At 43.0% G+C, this 10,014-nt stretch overlaps 1 protein-coding gene across 2 annotated transcripts; it reads right to left on the bottom strand.

The window, feature by feature from the left end:
- On the bottom strand, nucleotides 1–9,813 carry ca5a (carbonic anhydrase Va). Of its 2 annotated transcripts, none has more exons than XM_041037752.1 (7): nucleotides 9,315–9,813; nucleotides 5,581–5,778; nucleotides 4,441–4,559; nucleotides 2,674–2,769; nucleotides 2,498–2,560; nucleotides 1,406–1,564; nucleotides 1–976 (listed from the first exon to the last, which is right to left on the bottom strand). In XM_041037752.1, exons 1-7 carry the CDS (start codon nucleotides 9,454–9,456, stop codon nucleotides 806–808), a joined length of 948 nt encoding a protein of 315 aa, XP_040893686.1. In that variant the 5' UTR covers nucleotides 9,457–9,813; the 3' UTR covers nucleotides 1–805. The 2 variants fall into 2 exon arrangements, with proteins under 2 accessions (XP_040893686.1, XP_040893687.1); XM_041037753.1 differs by lacking the exon at nucleotides 9,315–9,813 and adding an exon at nucleotides 5,932–9,260.
- Between the last annotated feature and the right edge of the window lie 201 nt (nucleotides 9,814–10,014).

Raw genomic sequence — 10,014 nt, 5'->3', positions numbered from 1 at the left:
GACAGAAGACTCAAGGCTCAGCGGAGTTTTAAACCTCTACTGAAAGTATTTGATGTTCGAAAGTCACATACGGTAAGAAGCAAAGGTTTCTGAATATCAGATGTACTGTTTACAGCATGATCTCTTTGTAACAGATGAAGAAAACACATTCTATTTATCTTATGTATAAATGACAAAACCAAGGACAACCAACAATACAGAATTTAAAAAAGTGATATTGTAGTAAAAAAAAAAATCCTTAATGCTGTTAGATTAATGATGTGTTCTACTGGAGACACGTGACTCCAGACTGTTCAAATCTCCTGGTCACTGTTCTGTAAACTGGCAGCAGCTCCATCATCCTTATATGGAGAAAAAACATCACCACCTGGAAGTCAGAGCACACTCTGCTGTGGTGCTGAATGCTACTGAGCTTTTACTTCCAGCTCAGTGGGATTCTCCACTCTGAGCTGCAGGTACACACTCACGTGCAGTAACCGAATAAAATGTAAATATTATAAATACGATTCATGTTAATAAAAACTGGTACAACTGCATATTTTCCCCACAGCAGCCATCCCTTATTGGTTATTGATTTGAAACAGTCATACCAAAAATCTAAAGAAAAAAAAAAAAGCCCCTCTGAGGAAACTCTGTCGTACTGTAAGTACGTTTTCTGCTCACAATGCTAATGAGCGACATTGTGTTGTGTTGGAATAAAGAAAAATGAGAGAGTACGAACACTTGCTCACAGAGTAGTGTGTGTATGTGTGTGTGTGCGACAGTGGTCATTGTATGTGTTACTCTGTGCGGGGGTCCAGCAGCGTCAGTGGGTGTGTTTGTCGTCTTCAGCTGATGGGGCGTCCTGCAGGAAGGGGGTGAAGGAAGAGCGGACGGTGCGACCGCGCAGAGGCTGCTGAACGCGGAAGTTGTTCACCATGCTCTTCTGTACCTCCTCCTCAGCTGAGGTGAACAGGAGGCTCCGGAAGACGGCCAGCTGGAGGGCCGGAGAGAAAGGGTCAGAGAAAGAAAGAAAGGGAGAGGAAGAGTCTTAAAATGTGTTACAGCCGTCAGACATAGAGCAACATTCGAATTCATTTGAGGTTGTGTTTCCACGCCACACCCATTTAGGTTCCTCCTGCACCTGGAGACAAGGTTGATGACAGCATAGAAAACCAAAACAATGAACTAAAGGAGGCTAAAGATAATTCCACTGTGCTGCAGACTTTGATATTTTCTGTGCGTCGCTACACACATGTAACATTACTCATTATATTCATTGTTGATATAATAAAATTACTGATAAGTATACATTTAAGCCATATTAGGTACACCCTGATCCAATTAGCAATGTAGAAAAAAATGTTGGAAAACAATAAAACATCAAAGCCATGTGAAGAAATATTTGGTTCAAACACACACACACCTGATCATGGCTGACTTCAATGTGCTGCTTCATAACAATCCAGGTGACAGACTCGGTCAGAGGAGGTGTTGTCAGAGAGCCGTGGTACGTCCAGTAGTCCTCAGTGTTGGTGGGTAACAGACAGGCAGGGTCGAACCTGGTAAACTCCACGACACTGTCCTACAGAGACAGACACAGCAGGAAACACAGCAGTCAGTTTATCCGCCTGAATGCTGAATTATTTGGAGGGATGGGCCACGACGGATCACGGTGATGCACCTAAAAGCTGTTTGCCAATCACCAATAAACAATAAAAGAAGAAGAAGAAGAAGGACTAACAGATGCAGAGTAAACTCTGCCAGGTAAAGGTAACACATCATAAGTCAACAACAACTATGCAGCACTGCTAATTTGCCAGAGTAATGAAAAGCCTGAATGGGTCTCTCTCACTCTGTGTCTGTGTGAGTGTGTATCTTTATGTGTATGCATTGTACACACTGTACAATGACACAAGAACACAGCACCCTTCAATTATTATCTACACTACCACCATTATTATCTAATCATCCAACATAGAATGGGTGCCAAATGTCAAATGAGTGTTACACAATGAGTGTTATACAACTGTCACGTTTTATTGTCTTATTAGACAAACACAAACCTTATCAGACATTACTGGTGATAAGCAGTGCAGCAGCAGTGATGTAAAAGAAGAATAAACTACGAGTACAAGCCAGTCACCTTCAAGTGTGAATATATTTTCAGGAAGTCTTTTTTTTTTTTAATGAAAAACTCTTAAAGTTTTTTTTCAATCCATGGTTCATCTCATTTGTCTTATTGCAGACATACAAAATTAAATGTAGTTTCTAATCCTAAGCCCCTCGGTATTCAGTGACTGAGGTCTGTCTGACCAGACCTGTACTGCCTCTACTAAACCACTAGAGGGCACCGGTGCCTATTTTACAGATAGTGCTGCTACTGTTCAACGGCAGACTTTAAATGGACTGTTTTGAAGGGTCAGGATATTTGGTCACTAGACTGATGTGTACATTTCAGAGACGAGCACACCTTGTTAAAAAAGCAGCACTGTGACGTGTGTGGCTGTGGACTCACCTTGTGTCTGATTGCAGGCAGAGCGTCCACCAGTTTCTGCAGCCCCTCGTGTCTCTTTCCCACCTACACAAGGATTAAGCATTAATCTGGATTGATGAATGCATGCTCACATTGTGGATGCACGACAGGTTCAAACAAGTCTGTGTGTGTTCTCGCATGTGTGTGTGTGTGTGTACCTTAAGAAAGACTCCAATCACAGCCAGTCCATTGTCCTCCATCACTGCCTCCTCGAACAGACTGTACTTGTCAGAGTTCCAGTGGACTAGGTGGAGCTGGGAACACACACAGTATAAAAACCCATCATGAACTCATGTTTGTGCTTGTGTGTGGGACTGTAACCCATAACCTGATCTTGTCCTCTACATGACCCACTCGTTCCTTCTTGTCTTCCTTTGTCTTTATAAAATAAGACCTCATTCATATGACCGGCTTATTTGGAATTCACTGATGATGTGTTTTGCAATTTGTGCTGACATACATTTTATTGCAAATGAATGACAGCAGCTTTGAACGCAGTCCATCAATATACTTGCAAACTCACACGTATGAACACAATACAGCAGCCACTGACAAAGATGGGACAAAGCTGTCAGTCAGGACAGTAACTCGATCCTCTGCACACACACAGAAATACACAGACTGCCGAGTGATGAGAACCATGTCATGGGCACATTCCCAACACCACCAACAAGGGCTTGGCAGAGGACACAGACACACACACACACACACTCAGGGGAACCTCCTGTTATGTAAGTGTGCTGGAGTTAATGGAACAACATTAAAATAGACGTTCTGTGGCCAAACGTGACGCAGGACAACTGTACCAGTCAGAAATCTCCCACCTGCTGAGGGACAAACACACCTTTGAAGTTCGTGCAGATATGGCACGAAACCAAATCTGATATTATTGATACAACACTCCGTATTTTTTTCAGGAATTTCAAGACGGACACATGAATAGAAGAGAAAGGACTAAGTCAACATTCCCGCTGTTTAAACAGTGCAGTGTTACATTTGTTTTCTTCTATTTCTCCTTTCTCCTTTAAGGTTTAAGAAAACATCTGGTCATGTGGAAGGTAACTGCAGAGGACCAACTGAATTTCTCCATTACCTGCTTGCTATAGTACTACATATCTGACTTTTTCCATTTAAGTGGCTTGGCTACACTAAAAAACACCTGCCGTACCTGTGACTGCCAAGTCTCTGCACTTAACACGCTACATTAACCCAGCAGCAGGTATGTGAGGGTGTTTCTAAAGCAACGAACAGTGGGTGTGCACAACAGGATACTGCTGTTACAGGAACGATGTGCTTGTACGGCCTAGTCAGTTAATGAGTAGTACCTGCTACAGCTTCAAACATGATTAGTGATTTTGCTCACCACAATGGTGTTGGCTATCTAAGCACAGAGTGTATCATTGCTGGGGTAAGAGGTCCAGTAGTTTCCAGCATGTTCACTGTGGATGTATCAGTTTTATAAATCAAGGTACTTCATCACACTCACACACAAAGACCTGTGAATAAACACTGGCAAAAAAAAAAATCTATTTTGTACCATTTCCTGCCATGGCCCAATATAAGCAGAAATATTAAAAATAAAACCTCTAAACACCATCAGAAAGTCTTGTTTTAGCTGATTCCAGTGGTTTAACCACTCAATCTGCTACAGTGATGTTCAAGTGTAATCTGTTTCACACATGTGCTTTACAGGAAAGGGAACTTTTTTTTCTTTCTACCTTTTTAATATACCTAACATTACAGAAACATTTCCTTCCTTTCACGTGCTAAATCCCTTACACCTTCAGACTTTAATAAATACACACTGTTTTTGGTGGTAAATTGTTGAAACTAGTTGTGTATTTTCATGTGATCCTCTTTTGTCCCTGCAAAAATCCAGTAAGGAATAGTTTCATAGACTGTCTGTCTGTGTTAGTGTTAGTTACCTCTGCAGGGAACAGCCTCCTGTCCACAGTGTGCTCTGACCCCCAGGAGTTGCACTCCCCCCAGTGGAAGTGGAACTGACACAGCCTGAAATTGTCTCGCAAGGGGCCACCTTTCAGCGCTGCACCAGAAAGTTAAAGATCAGTCAATCACACTTTGACAAACACCAATTTCACACTCAAATATTAGAAGTAGTTTCCTCCTCAGAAAGAGGAAATGATGTCACTGAGAATATCAGCTGAGGAACGGGTTGTTCAGGCGGTAACACTGACCTAGAGACATCCAGGAAACATTAATGGGAGAGGCTGCAATCACAGATAAAGCACTGACTTTTTATTGCTGCCACAAACTGTTTATCTGCAACAGTAATACTACCAACAGATAAGGACTCTTCTCTATCTATACATTATAACGTAACATGTCGTTGTGAAAACATTAATTTAAAGGCTGAATCTAGACCTGTAGCACCTGCTGTCACGCCAAGATCATTCTATTGTTTCACTGTTTATATTACCGGTAATAAAAACCTGCTTCCTTGTATCCTTGTCATATCCTTCTCCACATTTCTCTCTCATAAACCTGTTTTTGTCCTCTCTGTACCAGACTAAGCTCATAATACAAAGCCCAAGAGCACGTGACACTTAAATTTTGCTGCTTTAAAACCTTTGTAATTTCACCAAAAAAGCCTATATTTAAAGTTATGATGGTCTGGACCATTATAGTGTTCTGGTGGAGACCAGTAATTAGACCAAAATTACTAACACTTCAAACACAGACTATATAGGAGTTGTTGAGGTCAGGAGGGACATGAAAGTCACATGACAATCACCAGATCCATGTGGCAGCAGTTTTACTTGTAGCATTGATAACTGGATTTTTCTACAGACTGAGGGCTCTTTAAGAGGGAGGTGAGGAAGGAGATAATCCTCCTGTGTAGATCAAAACATGCATTCCCCCTGCTGAGATTTCCCTTAGTCCATTCAGATTTAAAGGGAAAACCCTGACTTGCTCCCAATCCAGCAGTTAATAATGAAGAACGTATTTTTTATCTTGACAAGACAACATATATATATATATATCTATACACACACACACACACATGTATATATATATATATATGAAGAAGACACAAGAGTACTCACTGGACTTGTCTGCAGTGTCATCATACTCAACCAGGAAGGAGTAACCATTATTCCAGATTTGTTGGCAGGTGTCTGGGTCATAATTGGTGACCAGAGGCTTCAGCTCTGAATCAAAGACGCTCTTCCGTACAACAATGTCAATGGGAGACTGGCGATCACCTCCTGGTACCGCGAGGGGTCCCTGCCACATGGGATGCACTGCAGGTGAGGAGAGAGGAAGAGGAGAAGAAGAAGAAGAAGAAGAAGAAACAGAGGAGGGAAATCACAGAGAAAAATCTGTAAAGTAGACCGAGCTCCTGCTGTCCATGTACAGGCAAAACGGAGATGTGAAAGGAAAATGCTGACACTCACTTTTCATGTTGTACTCTGCTGCTTCCTGCATTTTCAGACAATCCATTTTGAAACAGAAAAACTTAAAGCTGCCTCATAAAAAACACAATTCAAAAACTACACAATGACAATACTAGACAGACACACACAATCACTCTTCTTCCTTGAGCAGTTTGAAGGAACTGAATGAAAAAGGAGCAAGTGAGCAATAGTACTTCCTTCTAGTCCTCTTACAGTTTTTTTCCTAAAAGGAAATTACAAAATAAGAGCAAAGTGGGTTGGCTGTACAGAAAGTGACACGCGGAATGTCCTGGCACGCCCCCAGCTCCACTCCACAGCAGGGGAATAAGACCAGGACCTCTGGTCAGTCAAACCGCCAGCTCGGACCAACGCCTGTCAACAGACCTGACTCCTAATTACCCGAAACTCTGCTCACTTTCCCTGCCTCCCTCCTTTTTTTTCCCCCTTTACCCTTGAAATCCACCCAAAAAAACAAAAAACATTAGCTTTGCTTATAAAATAAAAAAAAGCTGTGTTTAAAACAGTTTCCATCCCTCTCCTGACCAAAATGCACAGAAAGATTCTTTCAAGTATGGCTGTCAAAGGGCACAAAAGCAGCTCATTTCTTGTTTTCCCTCTCCATTCATCCAGCGCAGGGCTTAAGGTTTCCACTGTGAGCCAAGCTGAACAGGTCTGACTGGGAGATGACCTTCATCTTCATCGGATTTCACCGGCTTCTCCTGGGGGAGTTGGCCGCCTGACTCTGTTATTGCACGGACACACAATAACTGCATGCAAAGCCACTCATGCTCATTCAGCTGGTAATTGACAACTGTGAGGTTGTTCTGATTTGTGGCATGTCAGTCTGTGGTGCACCTGACAGTGTCACGTGACGGCCAGATGTCTCGAATCAGAAAATGACAAGTGTGCATGAACTGAGTTCTGAATTGTCAGCTGAGTCTTATGCATAAACAGCCATAAGCTGTTCACGTGTATAAATATGAATATTTGCAATAAACATATGTTCTGCAGAGGTGCCTTTGAGCAAAACACTGACATTGCTGAACCTGTGCCTGATCACAAAAAAAAAATCAGTCAGCTGTTTCTTCTATTCAGTACCCCACAATTCTTCACAGCTCTAAAACTACACCACTGTTGTTCAAATTCTTACTGTTTAACAGCAAATCAAAATGCCATTGTTGACAGGGGTGGTTACACTCATGCCATGCTGGTACAGTACAAGATGTCCCATTTTCTGTTAAGCAGACCAATTTTTGTTAAACGATAGCTCAGCTAACAACGTTTCAAACACACTGCGTGTCCTAAAGGTGCTAACAGTGCTTTTTTTCTGGTTGCACAGAAACATATATTCTGAAACTATTAGTTTATGCGAAGCATAACCACACACAACACTGGCATAGGTTTAAACACAGTGCAGAGAAAATGTTTGATGAAAGACTCCAAGTCTCTGTAAGTCTCTGTTTCGTGTCCTCTGTGAGGACAGGCACATCAATCCATCAACTGTGCTAGAGTGAAAACATCCTTGGTTGACGTGGTACACTTTTTAAATAATGTGGTTTGCATGAATATCACATTGTGCCAACAGTAAGTCTCTTTGGCAACAAGGACAAAAGGGCAGAAACATAACTTGGGATCCAGTGCTTGATCCGTCTAGCGTGTCTCTTTACATACTAACCCACTGGAAACTGAGAAAAACCCAACTGTTTAATAATGGAGAGCTATCTTAAAGATTATCTGCATGTGACAGCAACAGAACAAGCAGCTCGTCAGGGGATGAAAAGCAGACTCTCTTACACCTGGACCCTGATCACATTATCTCTAATTTTTTTTATTATGTCAATTTTATTAACATAACCACAAATGTTGTGATTTGCTTCAAAGGGTTCGTTTGTTTGTATAACTCATCCCATTTGAGGCAGGATTGGGCTAGTGCCACGTGACATGTCATACTGCCCAACAATACTTTCTAGGAATACATAATTCAGGCAGCACTTTATTCTCAGGGTGTGTGTCATCCCTGAAAAGCTCTACCAAAATCTTTAACGCTACAGATCAAAGGGACTAGGTCTACCCTCTGAATGAGCTGGAATTTTCCCCCCATCTGAGGTTGCTCCCATAAGTCTCAACTTATGGAACTGAGTGCTCTGACCTTATACACCCCCCAAACACTGAAATGATGGCAATATGCTTCCCTGTTTCAGGGACACACAGACTGCATTGCTGTCCTGTGAGTCATGTTTTTACCTGAAGTATGGAGAGAGCAGAAATGTCACTTTACAAAGACAAACAGGAACTGCCTCAGGGCAGATCAAAGCAGAGGCCAATGAAGTGACAAAAAACACAATTTGTAGTGGACCACTTCAAAGATAACCCAAAAACCCTTTCATAAAGCTTTGGCCGGACAGCACCAAGTACAAGGAGCCTATTAAAGTTAAATATAAAACGAGTTTATAATTGAGGTTGAACATAAAAGTTCTGCTGCACTGGACTGTTTTTCCTCTGCCAAAGGTTCTTGTTTGCGTGTTGACTCTGTGGCTGTCACTGGCACGAGATGGTGAACAAACACGTTCAACAAGACATGAGACTTATGTTGTTGTGGGTGTGGTGTGGAAGTAGTTAAGACTCATGAGATGAGCTCAGGTGTCTCCAATATCCTACGGGACACACCAACATGCAAACTGAGCAAATGCTCTTGAGGTTGCATGTAACATATTTATAACTGTACCGTTAAAATTTGGAGCGTTAACATTTTATCCAAAGGCTTTCATGTGATCAAACAAACCTCAATGAGGATCTACACAGTGAAGATGTAATGCAGACGATAGAGGCGCAAAAATAACTGCAAGCGTTTGGCATAACAGGAAAACTTCTGCAGGCAAACAAACTGAAAACAACAACCTGACACTACATGTAGTGACATATTAAACAGGCCCCAATGTAGGTGAAAGGGCTTCAAATGGCCCCTATATGGGACACTGATCTGGGATGTCGATACTTGTTTGGAAAACCTGGAGCTAGAGTTCCGGCTCACATACAGTACAGCTGAGTCATCAGAGAAGCGTTTGATTCCAATCCAGTGATGGGGAAACTCCAGTCCACGCTTTCCAATCCTCTTCGTGCACGTTTTTTTTTCTTTTTCAGATGACAACAAAAGTGACCATTAGCTGGATGCTGTGTGACCCACAATCGAGCGTTTTAACACCACAATGGAGTGACAAAAAACCAAACCACCGCCACGCCGATACACACACTAAGATTAAAGTGCTTCATTTTGAAGCTGTGCGATACAAAGCAGCAGCGTCGACGTGAGACCTGTTTTAATGTACAGTCTACGGAGGAGACATTGTGTACAGCTGTGGGACATGTTGTCCATCAGTACTTACTCTGCGACAGCACATATTTGCTCGAGCACGCCGTGAGGTTGCATCTTCTCACGGGCGATATCCGGTGACTCTTGGCGTGTCTGAGGAGCTGTCGGTGAAGCTGGGAAGCCAGGGGTCTTATTACGGACGACAGAGTCACCATGTTGATCAACCTAACGTTGCCAGGTTCGCGGTAGGCGGCTACGAGGGGGCGCTTCGGCGTCCGTTAGCGTCTGTGCGGTCGCGCGGCCGTGTCTGAGGCTAACGGTTAGCTAGCGTGAAAGTCTGGTGCAACTCCGCAAAAGTTAGCTCTCAGTCAGCGCCGAGCCTGTTCAAAACAGAGCAGTCAGAGCTGACTGCTTTCCTCGGTCTCTGCCCTCCTACCGTTTAAACCTGGAGGCGGGGGTTAAGAAGAGCAGGCGCTCACTTTCGCTCTGTGACCGATTCAACCGGCGACCGTTTCACCCGAATCTATGGCCGGTTAATCCGCGAGCAGACCCTCGATAATGTGATAACACAGTGCAGCTGATAGAAAGCTGAACGCTGTGCAGGACGGAGGGGGGAGGGGGCGTCGGGGCTGACCAATCAGCGGCCTCCTCTGAGGGGCGTCAACTTAATGATGACAGAGGAAGCCTATATCACACCAATGTAGGCTGAGCTGAACCTCATCCATCAGACAGACAGGTGGACTGACCTTTACTGTGACAATAATTTATATCTA

This window comes from Toxotes jaculatrix, chromosome 5 (genome assembly GCF_017976425.1).
Source record: "Toxotes jaculatrix isolate fToxJac2 chromosome 5, fToxJac2.pri, whole genome shotgun sequence".
Taxonomy (NCBI): Eukaryota; Metazoa; Chordata; class Actinopteri; family Toxotidae; genus Toxotes; species Toxotes jaculatrix.
The sequence above is the reverse complement of the archived record's forward strand: the minus strand, read 5'-3'. Positions and strand labels throughout refer to the sequence as shown.